The sequence below is a fragment of the Pongo abelii genome, chromosome 18, assembly GCF_028885655.2.
Source record: "Pongo abelii isolate AG06213 chromosome 18, NHGRI_mPonAbe1-v2.0_pri, whole genome shotgun sequence".
Classification (NCBI taxonomy): Eukaryota; Metazoa; Chordata; class Mammalia; order Primates; family Hominidae; genus Pongo; species Pongo abelii.
The window spans coordinates 12,338,133-12,362,870 of record NC_072003.2 but is presented as its reverse complement, the minus strand read 5'-3'; the positions used below and the strand labels follow the sequence as shown (position 1 = coordinate 12,362,870).

Sequence of the window (24,738 nt, the reverse complement as noted above, 5' to 3'; positions counted from 1 at the left end):
TAATATACATGTATATGGTTCATAAATTCATATGTAATTCATAAGTAATTTTATATGTGTAAGCATATATAACTTATGAACATAAGTGCATCATATATAATTTACTTATATGTGTTTATACGTACGTAGTTCATAATTTACATATAATTATTCCCAAATAACCAAATCCATGTATTACTGAGAAACAAATTATCATATACTGGGGCTGAGTCCTCAAAAATTTTACTGATAAGACAGCATGGACAGAAAAGTTTAGATATTGCTGCTCTAGAGACTATAAATTGAGCATTTTTATTCAGTAATTATAGGCATAAAAAATAACTGAAGACATATAACGTTTATCTGCATAGAACCAGACACCACACTCCTGCTTCTACAAGACACACCATGCTGCTGTCCATCTGTGCTCTGCCAATTACCTTATAAAAATGTCGTACAAGGTGAACACTTTCTTCTCTCGCACCCTGTTAAAAGAGAAGGAAGGTGTGAAGGAGGCGGATCTCATATAGGTGAGCAAGTCGAGCAAACTACAAATTCTAAAACATGAGTGTGTATAAAACAGATCTGGACTAATATCCTTGAAGTATAAAATGGTTTTTTTTTTTTTTTTCCCCTTTTGTTGAGATGGAGTCTTGTTCTGTCTCCCAGGCTGGAGTGCATGGAGTGCAGTGGTGTGATCTTGGCTCAGTGCAACCTCCGCCTCCCAGGTTCAAGTGATTCTCCTGTCTCAACCTCCCAAGTAGCTGGTATTACAGGCACCCATCACCATGCCTGGCTAATTTTTGTATTGTTAGTAGAGATGGGGTTTCACCATGTTGGCCAGGCTGGTCTCAAACTCCTGACCTCAAGTGATCTGCCCGCCTTGGCCTCCCAAAGTGCTGGGATTACAGACATGAGCCACTGTGCCTGGCCTATAAAATAGTTCTTAATGAGAGAGAGAGGAAAAGAGACAGAGCTCAAAATGAAAATGGGGAAAGGATAGGTAATTAGATTGTAATGGCATGAGAAGCTAATATACAGTTAATTGGGGGAAAATGGGTTATAAAATATGGCCATCATGACTCCTTTTTTATTTTACTTTTCCAAGACAGTCTCAATCTGTGGCCCAGGCTGGAGTGCGGTGGTACAATCATAGCTCACCGCAGTCTCAAACTCCTGGGTTCAAGCAATCTTCCAGCTTCAGCCTTCTGAGTAGCTGGGGTTACAGGCATGTCCTGGCTAATTTTTTTTGTTTTTTTAGAGATAGGGTCTCACTATGTTGTCCAGACTACTCTCAAATTCTTGGCCTCAAGTGATCCTTTCACCTCAGCTTCCCAAAATGTTGAGAGATAGGGTCTCACTATGTTGTCCAGACTACTCTCAAATTCTTGGCCTCAAGTGATCCTCTCACCTCAGCTTCCCAAAATGTTGGAATTACACGCATGAGCCACTGCACTTGGCCCAACTACATTTGTATAAGACAAAAAATTTATTTATAAGTGTGTCTGTATATATATATATATATACACAAACATATATACATACTTATAAATGAATTTTCATTTACATATGTAAATAGATGTTTCATTTACATATGTAAATAGATGTTTCATTTACATATATTCACGTGTACATATTTACACATTACATATGTAAATATATGTAGTGTATAATATTTACATATTGTATATGTAAATATACTTTATGTATATAATTATTTGCTTATATAATACTTAAATATATTATTTACATATATAATATGTGTGTGTGTATGCATAGACACAGCCAAAACGTCAACTATAGTTGTTACTTTTACCTTTGTACTTACTAAATTTTCTGAAATAAACAGAAAATAAGAGGTACCATAAAAGCCACTGAAAATTTAATGTATATTTTAAGCACAAAAACCATAATCAATGTGTGTATGTGTGTTAATGTGTTTGTATGTGCAAAAAAACTTTTGTAATACCAAAGAAAAAATTCAGAAATCCTGAGGACAAATACAGAACCAAATAATTGCAACAGAAACTACTAAAACTCAATTAAGTGGACTCTTCAGCGAGTCTCAGCCGAAAGGAAGTCCCTGCTGAATAAGTAGGTTGGAGTGGGGTCTCAAGAGAGCAGCCCCTGCTGCTTCTAGCTGGTGACCGATGACACCACGGGCCAGGGCTCCTATCTGGATGCCAGCAGCTTCCCTCCTGTCCTCCTGTCCCTCTCCCTTGGCCCACAGGAAGGAGGAGGGGAGAGGGCGTTACCTCCAGGCAGGCCAGGTGCACGTCCTTCATGATGCAGCCAGCACTCGTCAGGACTTGCTGCTTCAGAAGCAGGCAGCTCAGCTCCAGCGTCGCCAGCCGGATCCTCCCATCTGCAGAGCACACCAGGGTAAGCCTTGCACGCCCAGGGTGGGGCGCCCTTAAACCCAAGACTCCTGCCTATCCACGTTGAGGTTAGCAGGTCAGATGACAGACCAACTGCTCATGGCTCCCAACATCCAGTGGGGACACAGAGGGAACCCCCCATGCCCAAACCATTCCCCATCAGTTAGAATTCAATGTTCTCCATCAAAACTACCTATACCAAATACTTCCCTCAAGTCCCTTTACTGACAGGGTGCAGGAAAAAGAGGGTGACTAAACACTGTTGAGGCCTGGAAAGTGGCCCTGCACCCCCACTTCCTTTAGAGAGCCGCCAGTCCCACTCTGGGTCATGTGATTTGGGTGGAGCTGGTCCTCCTTCCCCCTTCTAGGGTTGGGCACATCACCTGGCCAATTGGGGTGCTCCATATTCCGTTGGTCCCAGTGACTAGGTAAGAACCAGGCAAGGGAGCCAGTCAGAGCCAGTACGGCTCAACCTCACAATTTGCTGGAACTGCTGGGTTAAGAGAAATTCTCCTTGTGCTGGGCTGAGCAGAGGACCGTGGTGACGCCCTGAGGGGCACAAGCATTATAATCTACACCGGCCACCTCTTCACCCTTGCCAGCATTTTTAATCTTTGTAAAGTATTCTGCAAATATCACTTCGAGATCTCTCTTCCAACTAGACTGTTCAAATCTAAGTGTCTCCCGTAGAGTAAGTCTAGAGTCTCAGTGGAGAAGGGGCTAGCTGGAGGGGCTGGCATTTGTCTCGTCAACCCAGAAGATGGCAGAGGCCAAAGGTAGAAAAATACTGTTTAAGCCCCTGGATCCAGCTTTGCCTGAAGCCAGGCCTCAGCAGACTTTATAAGCTAACACAGCTTTGTCTGTTTGTATTGTTTAAGCCAGAGTGAGTCGGGTTTCTGTCAAGAGCAAGAGAGCTCCAACACAGCTTACTTACTATGCTATTACTTACTTACTACTGTGAGCCAGGCACAGTGCCGAGCACTTTATATAGCTCCTGAAAGAATCTCTATGAAAACCTATTGCAATGAGTGCTCGAAAGATTGAGGCTTAGAAAAGTGAAGTGACTTGTCCAAAGTCTCATAGCTGGGTAATGGTAGACTGCAGGTGCTCAGAATGCCAAAACCCGCATCTGGCATCTCTCCGAAAAGCATCTGTAACTGACTCAAGGACAACTGCTCTTATGCAAACTCCTCTGTGGGTCTTTCAAGTTTATTTCTGGTGAAAGGTCCCACTGTGGAGAGGAGGAGGTCTTCAGGCTATGCCTCTAAGGCCTTAGAAACATCAGAGACCACGATAGGTCATTGGGAAAAAACTAAAGGCAGATATACCCCTCTGCCCACCTCCCTGCCTGTCCCTTTGTTAATGCCTTGTAAGTCAGGTGAAAATAGGTGAGAAAAGGGGCTCTGCCTAAAAAATGAAAAAGCAGGCTGGGCGCGGTGGCTCACGCTTGTAATCCCAGCACTTTGGGAGGCCGAGGTGGGTGGATCATGAGGTCAGGAGTTCGAGACCAGTCTGGCCAACATAGTGAAATCCTGTCTCAACTAAAAACATAAAAAATTAGCTGGGTGCGGTAACGTGCACCTGTAATCCCAGCTACTCAGGAGGCTGAGGCAGAAGAATCGCGTGAACCTGGGACGCAGAGGTTGCGGTGAGCAGAGATCACTCCATTATACTCCAGCCCAGGTGACAGTGCGAGACTCCGTCTCAAAAAAAAAAAAAAAAGAAAAGAAAAGAAAAAGCGCTATCACAAAAAACAGGTCTTCCCAAACATAATACAAGCCCCAGGGATGACCAAGGACTGGGTGGTCTCGGCTCCATCGGCTCTCCTGGCCCCACCCCACTTAGCCCCAGCACTAGCGTAACCTCTCTTCAGCTGCCTCGTCCAAGTGACTTTTTCTTCAAGTGCATTCTCACTCCTGTTTCCATACCTACCCACAACTGTTGCTGGTAACAAAACTCTGTCTCCTACGTCTACTGGCCCTTTAAACCTTCGAACGTTCTCCCCTTGCTCCACTCTCAGCTTAGTTCTTTCTCATAATATCACCCTGGACCACCCAGAGATAGGGAGGTGGGGGCGACAAACATTGACAATCTCAGCAAAAGAAGGGCGGGGTGTGGAAGGAGAAGAAAGATGGTTACCAAGTGGCAGGGGGTGGGATGGCAAAAGGAGACCCAGAGCTAAAGACACAGTCCCAGCAGGCAGGAGGGCTGGCCCAGGATGCAGGGGTTGAGAGGCAGACGGAGAGGCTGGGATGGGCCCAGATTCTCAGAAGGCTCAGGCCTAGCACCCAGGGCTCAGGCTCCCAGTGGGGTCTGCTCCCTACAACTGCGTGGCCCTGTGGACAGACAACACCCCAAGTGGGCACCTGGCTGGGCAGCGTTGTTCATGATCCTGATGAGTCTTTCAGCCAGTGGGTGGTTGTAGGTGGTCTTCTCGGCCGCATTTGGCACAGGGAGCTGGATTCGCTCTAATTTTTCAGGATCCATGCCTGGAACAGAGGAGAAGGATGTAAGTGGAGGCCTCCTGACTACCCGACCTCCTCATACTGAAAGGTCCTGTAGAGTGGGGTTTCCTCAACTTCAGCCACATATGTTCCCTCTTGGTGATTTCTTTTCCTTTTTCTTTTTTTTAGTTTTTAGTAGAGACAGGGTTTTGTCATGTTTCCCAGGCTGGACTTGAACTCCTGGGCTTCCCCAAGTGCTGGGCCTCCCAAATTGCTGGGATTACCATTGTGAGCCACTGCGCCTGTCCCCTCTTGGCAACTGCTATCATGACTGGTTGCTGTTGGTGCCATAACTTATCGCAGAGCTCTCCATAAACTGAACTTACATAAATGTATTAAAACATACATTTTCTATTTCTTATAAATAGGAAATCAGGATTGATGCAATAATTGCCAGTAATAATTTTTAAAAATCAAAAAATGTTTTTACATTCTAGCCAATGACTTTTGACTGCCTACTCATGGTGGCCCAAGGCCTGATCTTTGTTAAAAAGGGAGGTTGGCAGGTACTTAATAGTGTTGGAGAGAAGCTAGCCCCAAATGGTGACATTCTCCCAGACATAGGGAAGGGAGCAGAAAAAGGGGACACCATCCCATAGCACAATTCACTGCCACTGTGTGCCAGGTCTGAGGGCCACCTGAGGCCACTCCCATATTATACACCTTCTATGCTTGGGGAAACCCAGGTCTAGAGAAAGACAGACTAGACACGAAGGAAATACAGTCATCCCCAACAATAGTGCCCTCAAGCTTTTAACGACAAACTCAAAAGCTGGGCCCCACCCTCAACACATGTAGGAGGAATCAAATTCTGAGCCAGGTGAGGCAGAGGCCACCCCTGCCCCTGAGGGTGACATTTGCAGAAAGACACTAAACTAAGACTTTCTTACAGAAAGGTGCACATATTAGGATGGCACAAAAGTAATTGCAGTTTTTGCCATTAAAAGCAATTGGAAAACCGCAATTACTTTTGTGCCAACCTAATAAAATGACACCAATACAGCAGAGATCTATCATTAAGAGGCAAGGGAATCATTTTTCCTCCAGTGAAAATTCAACAATTCTTCCTGCCAAAACTAACAGCATTTGAAAGATAAAAGATGAGATGGGGGTGGGGAAGGTAAGTGGGAAAGGAAAGAAGGAACAGGCAAGTGTGTGACTTTGAGCCCTGTTGTCATTTCTCCTAAAGCAGCACACAGGACCTGCAGTGACAGAAGACCTGTTAGGGCTACTAGAACAGTCCCTGCCTGGAGTAAGAGGTCTTCAAACCCCTTATCTGCTCATCTGACGTGGCTCTTGAAAAATACGCTTACAGAAACAAATATTTTGCTTGATCCAAGCTTGGAGAACTGAATGGATTATTTGTGCTTGGAAAACGTCTTTTCCTGTTACTCTACAAAAGGGGGAAAGGTGGCACTTCTCGGAACTCTTGAAATACGGTCCCTTGAGTACCAGATGACGCTTCATTTAGAACCTTGACAAAATAGTGGAAGATAGCACTGAACAGCTGATTGTCTGGATTCTAAGTAACTCCTGCACATGCACATTGATGTAATAAGCCATAACAATATATCTTGCTTTTCTGAATTCCTTCCAGCTCCCAGAAAGAGGCTAAGTCATACCAAGGAGATGACCTGGGTGAGGGATGGCCTAAAGGCTTGAGTAGGGTAGTAGTCTCTCTCATGCCCCAAAACGCCCCACAATTGTGGGTTTCCTCAAAAAATTTGATTGCAGTGAAAATTTAATTTGTGGCTTCTGTATCCCATGTTAATGCTAAATGTGTAACTCTGAAGGATTCTGGCTTATTGAATGGCAAGAAGAATGTCAATTGAATCTTTTTGGCATTTGTTTTTTCCAGAGATGTTAACACTGTCCTAACATCTCTCTACTCGTTAATTTCTGGCCCTTTGAGAACTGCCAGTCAGTGGTTCTGGGGTTGGGGGTGGGGAATAAAAGCTCCTCTGCGTCCCAGGTGCATTGCCCAACTTTATAACCCACCAGCAATCACTCCACTTTAGAGAGGACAGCAGAAAGGGCCTGGCTGCTCGCTCCTTCTAGAATGGGGCAGTGGCCACAGAACCACGGAAAGAGGCAAACTAGGACCAGGCCTTGAATTTCCACAGAGAGGTCCATTTTGTTTCTTTCCTATCATTGCCCCTCCATCTCCTTAGAATTTGTGGACAATGAGGAAATCTGGGGCAAGCTCTTTTCTTGCCAGGAAGAAAAGCGTCCCAAGATGATTTCGACTTTTCTCAACTCTCCATGACGGGAAGGTCCCAGAGGATAGAAACACTTCTCTCTGTACCAGATTCCAAGTCCAGCCCTTTCCTTTCGTGAGCAAGTTAAGGCCCAGAGTTGTTATGTTGTTTCCCCAAGGTCACAGAGCAAGTTAGAGACACAGCTCAAACCACCTTCAGATGATCCCGAAGGTGGGTCGGGTCCAGATGGGAAAGGGTGGCAGCACCCACACAGCCAGTCCACCAGGAGCACGCAGGGGGCCCGTCCTCTCGGGCTGACAACAGCCACCCCTCTGTGTCTCTGGGCTCACCCTCTCCTAGGGGGCAGCTGGGTACAGCAGGAATGAGAAGCCTAGCGGTGGGGTGCAGGAGGAACTTTGTTTTGATACTTTACCTCTTTGAACCTCAGTTTCCTCACCTGTGAAGTGGCAATAATTATGGTAACTACCCGCCCCACGACTGCTGTCAGGATCGAAAGAGAAAAAGCACTGTCACAGGCCAACAACTTTATCTCTCATTATTATGCACAAATGGGAATTTTTAGTTTGAGCACTGCTTAATGCATGGATGAGAATTTTTAGTTTGAGCATGACTTGATGTGTTTCCTTACCATTCGTGTTATAAAAGGAAAGTTAGGCTGGGCACGGTGGCTCACCTTTTTAATCCCAGCACTTTGGGAGGCCGAGGTGGGCAGATCACCTGAGGTCAGGAGTTTGAGATCAGCCTGGCCAACGTGGTGAAACCCCGTCTCTACTAACAATACAAAAATTAGCTGGGTGTGGTGGCACATGCCTGTAGTATCAGCTACTCGAGAGGCTCAGAAACGAGAATTGCTTGAACCCAGGAGGCGGAGGTTGCAGTGGGCTGAGACTGCACCACTGCAGTCCAGCCTGGGTGACAGAGCGAGACTCTTGTCTCAAAAAAAAAAAAAAAAAAAAAAAAAAAGGAAAATTAGAACAAAACAACAAAAGGATAAAACCTAACAAGAGCTAAATCAAGCTACAGACAGCCCAAAAGAGGCATGCTGAGCTGCTGGGGGCCCCTCTCAGGGGGCGAGCTGCTCAGGTTGGATCCTAAAGGATGAATAGGAGTTTGCCTTGAACTGGACAGGGAGGGCCAGGACTTGCCAAACCAAGGTGGGACTGCAGGGAGTGGAGCAGAGCCACGGAGGTCTGTGGGGGAGAGCCGGGGAGGGGGTGATGAGGTGGAGGATGGGGGAAGGGACAGGCAAGGCTTCGTGCCAGGATCCTGGAGGGTGATGCAGTGGAGGGGCCCAGGAGAGGCAGCTAGCGGGCCGTGACATGATCTGGTTGTGTCCTGGCTGACTAGGGTGGTTCCATTCCCCTGGCTGCTCCAAGTGGTCTCCATGCTTCCGGCCCTTTCCCCCAAACTGACCTGCTACTGCCATGCAGTCCATGTGAGGTAGATTTTACCACCAGCCCTGGGAGGCAGAGAGCAGAGGTGATTCCACACAGCACATGGCAACACTATATAACAGAAACCCCTCTGAACATCTCCCTTCTTTCCCCAAAGCTCCTTCTGGGCCAAGGGCCCCATTCTCTCTCCCCGCTCTTTTTCCCACCATGGCCTTTAAAATGCTCTCTGTGACTCCGAACTATCAAGTGTTTTCAAGGAGGCCTTATCATTTACCAAAATAGTCAAAACAAACAAACAACAACAAAATCACCAGTCTCTCTGGGGAAGGACAGAGTGTCTTTGGAAGGAAGGAGGAGAGGATTCTGCTAAGATGACAAGATTGCCTTCCCATGGTAAGCCCTGAAGAAATGGTGACCATCAGCCAGGCATATGATGTGGAATGCTTCATTTCATCCTCATGACATTCCATGAAGTGGCTAATATTATTTCCATTTTATCGATGAGGAAGCTGAGGCTCAAAAAAGACATGAACCTTGCCTGAGGTCATGTGGAGAGTGGAAAGCCCAGGCCTGAATGCAGCCATGTGGCTCTTATCTCCCTCCTGTCTGCCGTGTCCCATGATCCCTGCTGGTTCATGCTCTTTCCCTCCACCTTCCCAAGCTATGTATGTCATGTGATCTAGCGGTGTTCTTGGCACATACACAACAGTCCATACATTTTTGCTGAATTAATTTTTTAAAAAGTTAAGTAGTTTTGATCAAATTTCGGGCAGAAGATTAGACAAATCTCAAAATGAAGGGGAAACATACATAAAATAGAAGCCACCATATGACAGCTGTGCAGAAAAGCCCAACCATCACCCACACACAAAACATGCTAGACAGAAATACGACACTGTCAGCAGTTGGTTATCTTAAGGTGGTACAATCAAAGGCAAGTGAAAAAGCAACTTATTCTCATTTTTGTTTTCTATAACAATCAATGCATGACCATCACTGTACTTAGGATGGCATTTAATTTGTGGCGAACATTAGATTTAGGTTTAAGCCTCCTGCCTGAAACAACCTGGTGGCTGATGGTTCTGAGTGACTAAGGTCAATGCCACCGTGTAACAGGGGCGTGCATGTGAAAGGTAAGATGGCTCCTGTGTGCAAGGACACACACACAAACACACACACACACTCACACACAGACACTCATACACACACACATGCATACCCCATGGGTTTTGGTCACAGAAAGGCAGGTTTTGCTGCAAACCCAATAGCTTCTTTGCCAGTCATTTCCCTCTGACAGAAATAAACACTGTGGATAATATATTATCCTATTTGCTTCAACTCGTAAGTGCCTTGTGACAGACAAGTTCCAAAGAAACCCTGCTGCACTTCACGGGAGCACTAGCTCATTCTGGCTTCCAGCAGACCACATGTTCCCCGCTCCACCCACAGCCCTGCCTTAGGGGTCAGAGACTGAGCTGCCCACCGAGTCAGAACGGGTGTCCCCTGTCCACAGGGGTGGAGGGCGGAGCTCTCAACTAACTCATTCAAAGAATCCAAAACAGAAGGGAAGGGTATGGCCCCACAGTGTCAGTAACTCTTACTAAGCTTCCTTCTCAGTTCTGATATCTGGATTCTTCACCCTTAGTAGTAGCCCCCATTCAGGGTAAAGATGGAAAAGACCCAGACCAAAGATGCATAAGAATAATTAGACAGATCTGGATAAAGAGACCATGAGAACAGCAGGTAAACAAGGTTCAAACTTTTCAAAAACGTCTTTTGACCACACAAGGTCTCCTTGGCTGCAGTCACACAAGTATTACCAGCTTTGGAAGACTATAGACCAAAGATTTCGAAAGCTAACCAGATGTTGGGCCGATTTCCAATGTACTTCCAATTCTGGTTATGTGTCAGCCAAGATCCAAACTGACGTTGTGCAAGTTCTCTGCATGGCAAAAGCTTCCCTTTAGCCTATTACCTTTCAACCTTTTCCATATCTCTCATCCATGTTCCATTAACTTCTCAGCAAAACAAAACACAAAACACAAAGAGCCCAAGACTCCTTCTTCCTGGGTAAACAATGACAAATGGAGTGGCAGGAGTAGAAGGCTGGTCACTGAACTGGGGAACCTTCAAGATACAAAAGCTGTAAAACTCACCCCCATCCCTCCACCTCTGGCCCAGGACTCAGCAGACTTGATAGAAGAGCGAAGGCTGCATTTTCTATTACAGAAACAAACCAGAATTCATTATGTGGCCCAACTGAATCACAACAAGTGCCTGCCGCCAACCGGTCAACCCTTTCCACTGTGGGATATTCATTTCGGTGCAGCATCTAATCTATTATGATTTACTGGAAGGCCTGAGATCACATTTGGTTTTTATTAACGTGGCTTTTATGTTAAAATTGTCTATGAGGAAAAAATCTATGAGAAAGAGACCAGGTCACTTGGGGGCCTGATTTTGGGGGGTAAGGATCTGGAAAAGTGAGGCTGAAGGTCAAGTGCAGCCTGACCAGCTGCTGCGTAACCAAAAACCAATCACTCAACCAACCTCCACCAGCAAAGCCCCACCAAATGCAGACTCTGTGCTCAGAGGCCAGGACTGAGCATAAACCAGGTGGCAGCTCCCCCACCAGGCAGCTTCCCCAGGCACCTGGACCTCGGGGCACCGGACTTGAACTTTTCAGTTTCTTCTCCAAACCTACTCCAAGGCCCATGCTCGTTAGTTCTGGAAATGGCACTGCTGTTTGTCACACAAGGAAAGGAGTCAGGAACCTGAGCCTTACCCAGGCTCCTCCCTTCATGCCCCCTCCTTTCAAATCAATCAGAACCCCTCGCCCCTAGCCTAGTAACTCTCCTTGTCTCCTCATCCTAGTAAATGTACCCCCACCATTGCTCAAGCCAAATCGCAGGGGTCATCTGACTCGTCCCTTTCACTCGACCCCTACATCCAATCCATCAGCACGTCCTGGCTCTAGCGCTGAAATAATCACAAGTCCTTCCAGTTTCCTCCACTCCCCAGCCAGCAGCCTAATCCAATCCACATTATCTCGCCTGGACGACTGCAACAGCTTCTTAGCAAGTCTCTCGGTGTTCCCTCCTGCAACTCATCCCCACCCCCAGTCATCTACTTTCCATCTGGTAGCCAACGTTTCTTTTAAAAACTTCCATCTGACCACATCACCGTCCTACTTAAAAATTCTGTAGGGGTTTCCCACTGCACTTGGAAAAAAAATGGCAATTCCTTTTCAGGGCCTTCAAGGCCTTTTATGACCTGGCCCCTGCCTGCCTGGCCAGCCTCACCTTGGCCCACTTTCTGCTCCTACCCACCCCGGGGCCTCTGTACATGCTGCTCCCTTCGCCTGGAGCACTCTTGCCCCAGGTCTTTGCAGAGCTGGCTCCTTTTCACTCTCTGGGCTGTGGCTCTGCTGGTCCTTCCTCAGAGGAGCCCTCCCCGACCACCCTGACTAGCACCTAGTAACCCCTGCAGCACAACCACTGGGGCTTCCTCATCACTCCACCCTGTTCATTTCCTTCTACCATTTGTCACAGTCACAATTAGTCTTCTTGTTCCCTTCAGTGAGACTCATCTGGGCTTGTTTGAGTGCCTATGACAGGGCCTTGCCCTAGCAAGTGCTCAGCAAGTATCTGCTGAATGATAAGAAAGCCTCTCGGTTTCACCTCTCATCCCTCCCACCCGCTGGCTGAATTACTGCAAACCCGTTCTGAGAGGTGCAGAGTGGGTCAGCTCACTAACTGACCAACTGCCCCCCAGCAGCCCCACACGGCTCACAGGAACACAGTTCAGTTGCTGCCTGTGCCACCCCCTGCAGACTGGCTCCAGATGCCTGCCTCTCGGGACACCCTGCTGCCTTGGACATGCTGCCGCTCACCCTGGGGAACGGGCAGTGATCCGACGGATATGCCACAGGCTCTCATCCCCCTTCTTCCTCTGCCCTCTACCATAGCTCGGGTGTCCTCAGGAAACGGGTCCTCACTCCTGCGGGCAGAGTCCACGTTCACCACCAGGCAAGTGACCCTCTCTTGTGCTGGCTGACAGCCTCCTCGTAGGACTTTTCTGCCCAAGAATGACTGATGCTTTCTTGGGCAAGGGCCTGGGTTGGTCTGCCTGGAGTTTGTAGTCCCCATGTTGAGCACACTGCCTGGCACACAGCCGGTGCTCCACATGCATTTGCTGAATAACTAATTACATGAGGAAATTCATCAGAAACTGCAAGGCTATTCCTCCTGATCACTTAAGCCTCCAAGAGGCCTCTCCTGATTGCTCAGGCAGATGTAGTACCCTGTACCCTCAGCCTGCCCCACCACATTACCTACTTTTATTTTCACTGTGGCACTTCTCGCTACATGGGATTATTTTACTTGGTTACTAGTTTACTGTCTGTCTCCTCTAAGAGAATCCAGATTCCATGAAAGCATTTGTTTGGTTCACCAATGCATCCCCAATACTGACTGATCCCAGTGCCTGGCATCTAACAGGGGCTTACAAAATATTTGTTGGAAGAATGAATGAATCAATACATGAATAGCATTAGCAGAAAATGGAAGAAGGAATTCAATTTCCTTGAGTATACAGTTCTACTCTTCCAAGAAGAAATTCCCAAGAAAAAGAGGTAGGATGCGGGAACACAGGTGAGTGGTCTCTCCAGCACATAAGGTGGATGAAGGTGCACAGCAGCACATCTGGTAAGCCATGGCGTCTCTGCTCCCCGTAAAGGTCAGGGCTGCAGGGAGGAAGCCCATGGAGAACGCCAGTCACCCAGAAGATGAGGAGCTTGCCCACTGTCCCATGGAGCCTGGCATCTAAACCACACAGACAGCACCTTCTTTGCTGAAGCCCTGAGCTACAGGCTGCCAGGAAGAGATGGCTTTGGGGACGTGCCACATAGCTGAGCAGCAACCAATCAGCAAACTCTGGCTGAGCACTGACTGAGTGCCAGGCGGTAGGCTGGGTACTGCAGGGAGCACATGGTTTCTGCCTTCCAAGGCCTAGCAGTCCAGAATGGGAGAGAAAAAATACAGAGAAAAGGAGGCATTAAAAAGTGCTGCAGGAACTTCATGGAGATTAAAAAACATCTGGTCTTCCCAAGATGTTGTTATGAAAATGAAAAGACATGCCACAGACTTGGGGGAAATCATGGCTAAATGCCTCTGATAAAGGACTTGCATTCAAAATACATAAAGAACTCTCGAGGCTGAGGCGGGTGTATCACTTGAGGTCAGGAGTTCGAGACCAGTCTGGCCAACATGGCGAAAGCCCATCTCTACTAAAAATACAAAAATCAGCCGGGCGTGGTGGTGCACACCTGTAGTCCCAGCTACTCAGGAGGCTGAGGCAGGAGAATTGCTTGAACCTGGGAGGCGAAGGCTGTAGTGAGGCAAGATTGCACCATTGCATTCTGGCCTGGGCAACAGAGTGAGACTCCGTCTTAAAAGAAACAAAACAAAAAAACCCAAAAGTCTCGAAACACAACAATTTTTTTACTCAACTCAATTTAAAAAATGGGCTAAGGATTCGAAAAGACTCTTCACTAATGAAGACATGTATGGCAAAAGAAACACATGAAAAGACGTTCAATGTCATTAGGGAAAGGCAATTTAAGATCATAAGATACCACTGCAAACCTATTAGAATGGTGAAAACTAAAAAGGTGACCACACCAAATGTTGGAAAGGAAGTAAAGGAACTAGAACTCTTGTACACTGGTGATGGGATTAAAATTATACACGCATCTTGGAAAACAGTTTGGCAGTATCTTAAAATAAAAGCAAACATACACATATCTCCCATAATTATATGGGAACTATGATTCAGCCATTCCATTCCTAGGTATTTATCCAAGAGAAAAGAATGTATATGCTCATACAACTCTCTGTATGGGCATACATTGTATGGGGCCACACAAATGCTCACAGCAGCTTTGTTTGTAATAGTCCAAAACTGGAAACAACCCAAATTTCCATTAACAGATGAATGAATAAACTGTGGTATGTTCATACAACGGAATGTTACTCAGCAAGAAGAAATGAACTACAGATACACATAACATCGTGATGGATCTCAAAATAATTATGTGGATTGAAAGAAGCCACATGAAGAGGAGTACATGTTGCATGACTCTGTTTATACAAAATTTTAGAAAGTGCAAACTAATCTAGAATGACAGGAAGCAGATTGGTGTTACGTGGGGAGAGGGGTGTGGGAAGCAAGGGAGGGGCATGAGGAAATGTTTGGGATGCTGGATTATACACCGTCTTGATCATGGTGATGATTTCATGGGTATTCACATATGTCAAAACATCAAATTGTGCACCTTAAATATGTGCAGTTTATTGTTTATCAATTAGACTTCAATCAAACTTTTTCTTTAAAGGTGCTATGCTTCTGGCCAAGATGGACTGAATTTATCCTTCTAATTCAGGCAACTTAGAAAGCAAGACAATATATACAAAACAATGGTTATCAGACTCTGGATGAACAGGCAGCATACGAGAGAGATCCCTGAGAGAGAGAAGCACAAAGGTGGTAGCCCAGTGATTGCTCCAGCTTGCTATCCAGTGAGAGTATTCAGGCCTCAGCACAGGGACACAAAACCCAAAGACTGTGGTTCTCTCAGAGAAGGCAGAGTCTGGAGTTCAGGGAGATCAAGGGGTTAAAATTCATGGACAAGAGAAATGAAGAGAGAGCTGCAAAGAGAGAGCTCAGACATGTGCAGAGGGTTCCATTAGAACCTTGCTGTGCTCTGGTCTGTGTATGCACATGAAGAAAGGGAAAGACCTGCCAGAATGAAGCCTGTGGAGCAATTTCTGGAGCTCATACACGGCTGGCCAGTGTGGAGAGACCACCTCACCATGGGACACAGTAGAGTCTCAGAAGGGTAATGTCTCAGTAGTAGGGCGAAGTTAGTCCTAAACTAAAGGCTGTCTGGACCAGCTCTCACAGAGCTTAAAAGCAAGCCTCAAAAAAGGATCAAACCAACTCCAATTAACTGAACCATCAGCCCAAAAATATTTACAGGAAGAATCCAGCATCCAACTGTGTAAAAACCACAGTAACTGTCAACCAATCAAAAATGACCAGACATGCAAAAAATGGGGGAAGGAATCCAAAAGCAGGAGAAAAATCAATAAGAGAAACACAGCTAGAAATTATACACCTGACAAAACACAAGAAATCAAAAGGGAAATTGTATAAAATTTTAAGCTGAATGAACTTCATATGTTAAAATTTACTGGATGCAGGTAAAGCAGTGCTTACAGGAAAATTTATAGCATTAAAGTCATAGAGAAGAAAGGTTTAAAAATCAACAACTGGAAAGGGAATAGCCTGAGGGATATTTTTCTGATAATGAAACTGTACTATCTCCTGATTATGTGGTGTTCACACCTATTCATACATGTCCCAAAATTCACAGAATACAAAAATGAGTTAATTTTATGGTGTGTTAGTTTAAAAAAATAAGCTGATTTGCTTGAAAAATTAATGATCAAAGCTTCCTACAATGATTAAAATCAATAATTAAAGCTTCTTTTTTTTTTCCACAGCAGAGACAAGTGAACATCTATTTTTATGCCTTTCTTCCTATGTGTATTTCAAGTCTTTTTCAAAACAAGGCCCCAGGACTCTCCAGATTCAATTATGTCCTTGGGCTTCGTCGACTGCTGCAGGAGTCTTAGCGAGCCTTGTACAAATGCTAGAGTGACTCATTTATCAACATTAAACCCTAGGATAGATGCAACAGAGCAGGACTCCTTCCTCCATGGAATGTGCCGATTTCAGACGACGCAGCACCCAATGTAGAAAACGCTGGAATTTTTCCTTGGAACTAGACTGTAATGAGAGATGCTTGACATGAACATAAGCTACTGTCTTTTCTTTTCTTTTTTTTTGAGACGGAGTTTCGCTTGTTGCCCAGGCTGGAGTGCAATGGCGTGATCTCAGCTCACTGCAACTTCTGCCTCCCAGGTTTGAGCGATTCTCCTGCTTCAGCCTCCTGAGTAGCTGGGATTACAGCACGTGCCACCATGCCTGACTAATTTTTGTAATTTTAGTAGAGACGGCATTTCTCCATGTTGGTCAGGCTGGTCTCGAACTCCCAACCTCAGGTGATCGCCCACCTCAGCCTCCCAAAGTGTTGGGGTGTTGGGATTACGGGCGTGAACCACCACGCCCGGCCAGCTACTGTCTTTTCTTTGACCCTTCCTTTCCGGTTTTTGAAGATAGAGCAGGAAATAATCTTCTCTGAAGATACTTGATAAAAATTCCGAAAACAACAAAACACATGCTTCTACTTCATTGATAAAAAATTTACCGTAGTTTGGCACCTGGGTCTAGTTCAGCTGGCGGATCAGCTGATTGATGCGTGCACCCCGATAGCCAGGTGTGCCCATCTCCTTGAGGAAGCCCACTCTATTTGTGGTAGCATGATGGGCCACTGAGAGGTGGAAAGGGCGCAAGAACCATGAGATCTCCTGGAAATGCTTCCCTGGGAAGGCAATTTCATGAATGAGGTCTTCGAAGCAAATGATGCCAAACTTCCCCAGGTGCTCCTCAATCACTGTGTTGTCTGTCAGAGGGATGGTCTTATTCTTGACCTTGGCTTGTCCACGTTTCAAAATGAGTTCTCGGACAGACTTCAGGTTTGGAAATCCCCCGGTCACATAAGGTTCCACTATACGCAGCATTTTTAGATTCTGGGGGGTGACTTTTACAAAGACACCACTAAAAATTTTCTTTAGGCGAAGTCTTGCAATGGTTCTCTGCACCAGTAAACTCACGCCATCAATCCTTTCGATGCGTACAACAAAGGCCAAGGAATGTTTATCTGGCAATTCCAAGGCATGAGGTTTCACTTCTAGTCGTCTGAGATGCACCTTGTCACGTTTCTGCCGCCAGGAATCATGTAGGAATGATTCCAGTTGCTTAAACCTGAGCCCTTTTCCTTTCTTCTGCTCCTTCTTTGCCAAAAGTTCCTGCTTTACCTGGGTGGCTTTGAGGGCTTGATAAGCCTTCCTCTTTTTCAGGAGATTTTCTGGAACCAAAGGGATTTTTCTTTGCTCTTGCTCCGCCATCTTTCCAGTGGTGCACTACTGATCATGTGCAACCCCACCACATGGGGAAGACACCACAAGCTCTGTTTACTTGACCATAGAGACGTCTGTTCTAGCTCACGCTGGAGGACCCAGTCAGCGTTCACTTAGCTGCAGTGAGCCGTTGAGGTCCTGCTAACCCTGATTCCTGCCAAAAGTTGCACTGCTTCCAGGGTTTTTAGAGCCTGTGTCATTTTTAAAACCCAGCCCTTTTCTTGTAAGTTACAGTTTCATCACAAGCAGCTTGGCTGTGGACAATAAAGTGCTTCCCACAGTACCTAAACCTTCTTTATAAGAAGTTATAAAACAAAAAGTAAATTAAATTGGAAGCAGCAGAAGGTAAAAAAAAAACCAAACAAACATAAGAACAGAAATCAATAAAATCAAAAACAGCAGAACAACAGAGGGTAGCAATAAAATTAATAATCCTCTAGCCAAAATGATTAGGGAAAAAAATGAACACCTAGATTATTAATACCATGAATCAGAGAGGGACCATCACTACAGATCCTACAGATATTAAAAAGATAATAAAGGAATATCATAAAGTTTATACCAATAAATTTGACAGTTCAGATGAAATGACAAATTCCTTGAAAGACACAGGTTACCAAAGCTCACTCAAGAAGAAATACATAACCTTAAAAAGCCCTACACCTACTGAAGAAATTGAGTGGTTAAAAACCTTCCATCAAAGACAACTCCATATTCAGATGGCTTCACTGGTTTAAGGAACATTTAAAGAAGAAATAATACTACAAAAATTCCTCCAGAAAATCAAGGAGGAGAGAATATTTCTCAATTCATTCTATAAGGTGAGCATAACCCTGATAGCAAAACCAGACAAGAGAATTACAAGAAGACTACAGACCAGTATCAGTCATGAACATAGATGCAAAAATCCTTAATATCTATGATTTGCTATGATTTGCTCACACATTGATAAAAAAGAATGGCAGTTCTCTATGGATGTGAACTCATGTGCTGAAATATGATGATATGAGCAGAGCAAGGTAGAAAGCACAATATGGGTATCTCCATTTACAGCTAAGTGGGCAGTCATACAAATAAAACCATATATACTCCTACTTGGGTTTGTTTGGCTATCTTTAAAAAGACACAAGAGAAACCAGTAGCAGAAACTGCCTTTGAAGAGGAGAGCTGGGGTCAAAGGTGGGAGATTTTTTTTCACTATATACTCTTCTGCCACCAATCAACTTATTTATCATGATTAATGATTTAAGAACACATAAACTTAGTTATATCATTCATGTTCTAATGCCTCTAGCCATAGGCTATCTTAGTTAAACCCAACTCTATCTACTCCCCAATAAGCTTATAAAAAACCTACTAAAACATCACTTGATTTTTTTACTATGCCAAGCCTAGCTCTTGGCAGGGGTTAGAAGGAATATTCCTGAATTCTTCTTTGAAGAGATTCTGATGTGGAGGTTTCAGAACATGCCGATGTCAAGCCAGGTGAGGCAAACAACAGTAACTATTCCCAGGGGTCGGCAGCAAGGCGGTGAATGAATGAATCCTGACAAAACCTGTCGACCCCATGGGAGTTTGATCCTGGCCAAGCAGCCTTAATAGGGGAAGCCAGAGAACCACACCTTTCTTCAGAAAGGAAACCTACGCTTCCACAAAGTCCACCCAGGGTCTATTTCAGCTCTGAACCCAGAATAAGAACCCCAAGTGTTATAAATAGCAAAACCAAGATTACAATTTGACTGATTTCAGTTCTGATGTTAGGAAAGAGGTCGGATGCTAAGTCAGTTGTAAATCAAGAGGTCAAAAGAAAACCACAGGGTGAATATAGTCATCCTGGGTTAGGCAGTCAAGCCACCTTCCTCCATATTGCCTGAATAACCAATTCCTGTGGCTTCAGTTGGTAGAAAAGCACCTGAGAAATTCTAACGAAGCTAAAGAGGAGCGGGAGTCAAAACCAAAAAGGACCACCAAAACCAGAAAGGAAATTCTGTACAGAGAGCACCTTTCTTTGTCCTCCATGCAGCAGACGGGAAGGATGCTATGCGTCTGCAGGGCCCAGCGAGGAAGTCAGGCAAGGCAAGGGTGCTTACCTTTATTATGAGACATGGCATAGAGGAGGCAGAGCACGAACAGGGCATGGTAATCATCATCTGGGCTGTCCAGCGCATGGTACACCATATCCAGGAAGGGTCTGGAAAAGAGGAGGGGCATCTATGAGCCTCATGGTGCACATGGGTGAACACCTCCCCTCTCTAACCTGCACATGGGGTGCTAGCTGCGTTTGACACAGCTCTTTAGGCCACAACTCTGTGCCTGGTCCAGCACCACGCACTGAGGACACAGACAAATGAGAGACAGGCTCTGCCTGGGAAAGGTGCTATCCAGAGGGGAACCTGACCAAGGAACAGACTGCTTGCTTAGTCACACAACAATCATTCACCAGGTATTCCAGACACAGGGAATCAATTATACAAACTCCCCACACCAAAGCTCCCGTGTCAGCTGGTAGAGACAGAACAAATAGACATCAACGCAAAGTGATGTGTGTCACAAGCCAATGAAGAAAACGGGACAGTGTGATGTCACACAAGGCACAAACAACAATCCAAACAAGTTCAAGAACATGAGCCCTAGTGCCAGACTGGCCGGGTTCAAATTCTAATTCTGCCTCTTCTTAGCTTTTTATTCAGCAAACCCTTGGGCAAGTCACATAAAACCTCTCTATTTCCCCATCTGTATGGGGTGGAGTCCAACCTTGCAGGATTATTGTGAGGATTCAAGTGCAATGAAGACTGAAAAGCATTTAGCACAGGGCCAGGCACTGTGGACGGTGCCAATGCATGGGAGCTGCTATTTGATTTCTATTTTTAATATATCAAGGGCACTACTTCATGATTTCACTTTGGCAGGGTCCTGACCCAGCAATTTCTCAGGCCGACTTTCTCTGACTGCGAAGAATCGATAGTGAGGTCTCTCACCTCTGATGCTTTGTGGGTGAGATCTGTAGAGAGGCTGCAAATATCGGAAACGGCACATCCCAAATGCTGCCTTTCCAGGTGAAGGGCCTCACAGAAAAATACTCTTCAACACCGGGAGAATAGAATATGCACAGGTCTGGCCCACAGGCCAGAGGCTCTGATCCACAGACTGTCTGTGGCTGCCCCCTCTGAATGCCAGGCTGAGGTCAAGAGAAAAGAGCACCTTCATGAGTGACCAAGGGCACATTTAATTTCTGGAAGGACACCCAAGCTCCAATGAACATTGGATGCCTATGGGGAGTGAAAGGTGACTGTGGAGAAACAGGGAGTGTTCACTATATAACCTTTGACACAGTTTTGAATTTTTGACTCTATACATGTATCTCTAACACAAAATATTTCATTGAAAAATGCAAAAAAAAAAGTAGGAAAAATGTACTTGTCATAACATTTCAAACACACACATGACACACAAAAACTAAAAAAAAAAAAAAGAAAATCTTAAAGGGGACATTTATGTTCCATCCCCATTTCTCCACAGCCCCAGATAGGGCACCACCTTTCAGATGTGTTAACAGTTTTGCCATGTGTAGATTTGGGTTTTGAAAGCCTCCAGCAATAACACTTTCAAACTTAGGAGTAGGATAACATTTTCTTGTAAATCAGCTGCTTGAAATTTGGATTATATTTTCATTTGGGAATAATATGAATAACCAAATGCCAATAGCTGGGTGGGTACCATCTTTTATGAGATGAAGTATCATAAAACCATTAAGCGTTTTGTTTACACAGGGTAGAATAAGGTGAAAAGTTTGCTTGGGAGTTGATATTAGATGGAAAAAAAGGAGGAATACAAAATTATAGACACAATACGGTCCAAGCTTCTGGGAGAAGGGAGGGTGAAATTCCCAGAAAGTTCACATTGGAAAAAAAAAAAAACTGGTAAAAAATAACCAGAATGGTAGTCCCACTGACTTTGAATGCTAGCAATGAAGACTTTTTTCCCCCTCTTTACGCTTTTCAAGATTTTGCATACTTTCATAATTTTAAACTTTTTTTTTAAGAAAAGAAACAATGTTTTGAAAGCTTTAAGTTTCTTAGGCCTATATATATATATATATATATATATATATATATATATATATATATATATTTTTTTTTTTTTGAGATGGAATCTCGCTCTGTTGCCCAGGCTGGAGTGCAGTGGCGTGATCTTGGCTCACTGCAAGCTCCGCCTCCTGGGTTCATGCCATTCTCCTGCCTCAGCCTCCTGAGTAGCTGGAACCACAGGCACCCGCCACCACGCCCAGCTAATTTTTTGTATTTTTAGTAGAGATGGGGTTTCACTGTGTTAGCCAGGATGGTCTTGATCTCCTGACCTCGTGATCTGCCCACCTTGGCCTCCCAAAGTGCTGGGATTACAGGCGTGAGCCACTGCGCCCTGCCCCAGTGCAGATAGAGCCCATAATATATGGGGAATATAAAAACAGTCTGTTTTTTACCATGCTGCTTCTTGGGGCAAGTGGACCAATGACAAAATCCAATTCACAGCCTAGAGAACAAACGGCCACCTTCCCTCCCACTCCCTGCCTCCCCACCTCCCTGCCAGGAAGTGGGGGCACAGAGGGCACTGGCAGTTTCTTACAAACTGCAACTTGATACCCTAACAAAGGAGAAAGCCGCTCTCCACCTGGGTCAGTCTCTATCCCGGCATTCAGTCTCAGAGTCTAGCAGAGATCTGGCCCAGAGGTTCCCAGGCCTGCATGCGGCCTAACTCAAGGCAAGTGAATCAGCTTCCATTAGAAGCCATGTGCTTCAAGATGCCCAAAGTTAAGAAACAATCTCAATCAACTCTAAGAAAACCCTTCTCTTCATCAAAATTCAGAAAAAAAGAAGTCATCAACCCCAATATTCAAACATAACATTTGGGTCTGTTTTTTTAACCCTTTTTTTGGTGATGGGAGGAATACATGGGTGTTTTTCTTCCATTAGCTAAGCTACAGTATTACCATACTATGAAAAGTATGTTCTCTGTTTCCATTTATCAAATCCTAAGGAACTGAACACATCATGACAGTATTCACCTAAAAGCAGCAGCTGATATTCTTTGAGAGAGAGTCTCATTCTGTTGCCCAGGCTGGAGTGCAGTGGTGCAATCATAGTGCATTGCAGCCTTGACATCTCTGGCTTAAGCAATCTCCCATCTCAGCCTCTCAAGTAGCCGGGACTACAGGCACCTGCCACCACGCCCGACTAATTTTTTAATTTTTTTGTAAAGATGGGGTCTCACTATGTGACTAGGCCAGTCACAAACTCCTGGGTTCAAGTGATCCTCCCGCTGTGGCCTCCCAAAGTGCTGGGATTTCAGGTGTGAACAACCATGCCTGGCCTGATCGTCTATTAAGCAGATACCTCTTCCTTTGTTTAAGCACCACCCCACTACTGGTTATTTGGGGCTCTTCTAATTATTTATAGTCTAAAGAATGTTGTGCCAAGCTTGTCCCCAACCTTCTGTGTTTAGAATTACTTCCTTATTTTTCAGAGCTTTGGGAGTTACATTTTTTGCTGTGAAGCAAAATCTAAAAGGTCTTTGTACTCCATTGTTTTTTTATTTAGCAAAAACTAAAAATGGCTCCCTTGCACATCTGATAAAAATTAATCCCATCTGTGAAGTCATTGAAACATTTGCCAAGCAAAGAGACAAATAAGATGTGGAGGAAAAAAATTAGTGGAATTCACATCTTCACTTGAAGTTGGATTACTAAAGAGGATGGGGGGCCGTGTGTATTTCCACCACCCCTCCCTAGGGGCTGAGGAAGTGAATGCCTCGCAGGCTGACAGAGAAATCCTGGTGTGGTGCATTTATGAACAGGAAGGTAGTGCTAATCAGGAGGCTGTTGAAGGGGTCTGTGCAGTGGGACTGCGAGACAAGGAAATAACTCTGAAATGAGGAAGCCCAGCTACCAGCTCCCAGCATACGCTGAGAGTAGCCTTCCCTCCAATCCCATCGTGGAGGGGCTGGTGCTATGGCAAGGTTCCAGGAAATGTGGGGTCACCCAGGCTTAAGAAGATGTAGCTACAGATGGCCATTGATGAAATGAACAATCAGGCCAAAAGTCAAAGGTGGATGGCAGCCCCAACTCATGCGGCCGAGTCAAGAGGGCAGGCCCTATAGATGCGGTATGTGTACGTGTGTGCGGGGCAGGGAATGAACCAGGCAGGGAGATCCAAGCCCAGCTACTGAGGGGATCCTTCCTCGGAGCAGCAGAGCATTTCTAGGAGCAGCCAGTGTGAAGCAACCCATATCCTTTAGACAGAGCCAAGCTCCAAAGTGCCAGGAGTGGGGCAGGGAGAGTTGCGCTATCCTGGCGAATCTCTTTGCAAGGGAGTGAGCATTACAGTGCTGAGTGATGGCTCTGCCTCCATGCCTCCGGGTGGCCAGAGCTGGAGAAGCAGGGAAAGAAAGGGAGGCAGCATGGTCGGGCTGAGGGACAGAAGAGGCTCTGGCCCTAGGGCTCAACCTCCCCACTGAGCCCTCTCCTCCTCCCTGAGAGAGCATTCAGCATCGGCCTCTCGGGCAGCTACCTGCTCCACTGCGCGCTCTCGGAGCAGGTGGCGGCGGCGCTCTTCTCCTCGTCCGTGGTGTTCTGCTCCTGCACAGAGGTGCTGGCGGCCAGCTCTGAGAGCTTGCTACGCTCCATGATCACCATCTCGATCTCTGGAAGCCAAAATGGAGACTGGGATGAGTCCAGACAGCTTTTCAGCCCTAGATTTATACACATGCTCATGTTGGAGAATAAATATGCATAAATGACTCCAAACACATCAAGCACATGTCCGACAGCAGTGACCTGAACACCAGCGACACACTGGGGTGGAAATAAGACCGAGGCCAGAGCCTCTCTTTCCATTCATCACGGCAACACCAAGAAACGTGTTCCTGTCTTTGACAACAAAACACAAATTGCAATTATTTATTCTATTTCAAGAGTTTAAAATGGTCTTTACTTTATTGATACCACATTTCCTTCCCAAAGGATTTGAGGCAGCTGAGAAGATATGATACGTGGTTGATAAACATAATCAACCTCACTGACAATATTCTAAAGCTCCTTACATTTTTTTTTTTTTTTTTTTTTGAGACGGAGTCTTGCTCTTGTCACCCAGGCTGGAGGGCAGTGG

General features: G+C 45.4%; 2 protein-coding genes across 18 annotated transcripts in view; both read right to left on the bottom strand.

Moving 5' to 3' along the window:
- Positions 1 to 24,738, bottom strand: part of CLEC16A (C-type lectin domain containing 16A) — a 231,934-nt gene that overhangs the window by 131,895 nt on the left and 75,301 nt on the right. For all 17 annotated transcript variants that reach the window (XM_024233546.3, XM_024233547.3, XM_054533474.2 and 14 more), the window contains 5 exons: positions 24,142 to 24,274; positions 19,669 to 19,769; positions 4,724 to 4,846; positions 2,235 to 2,344; positions 420 to 464 (listed from right to left, as the gene is read on the bottom strand). In XM_024233546.3, coding sequence (XP_024089314.1) covers positions 420 to 464; positions 2,235 to 2,344; positions 4,724 to 4,846; positions 19,669 to 19,769; positions 24,142 to 24,274 — 512 coding nt within the window. The remainder of the gene's footprint in view (positions 1 to 419; positions 465 to 2,234; positions 2,345 to 4,723; positions 4,847 to 19,668; positions 19,770 to 24,141; positions 24,275 to 24,738) is intronic.
- On the bottom strand, positions 15,996 to 18,096 carry LOC129050690 (ribosomal protein uL30-like). The gene has a single exon (XM_063717577.1). The coding sequence runs from the start codon at positions 17,564 to 17,566 to the stop codon at positions 16,826 to 16,828; it is 741 nt and encodes a 246-aa protein (XP_063573647.1). The 5' UTR covers positions 17,567 to 18,096; the 3' UTR covers positions 15,996 to 16,825.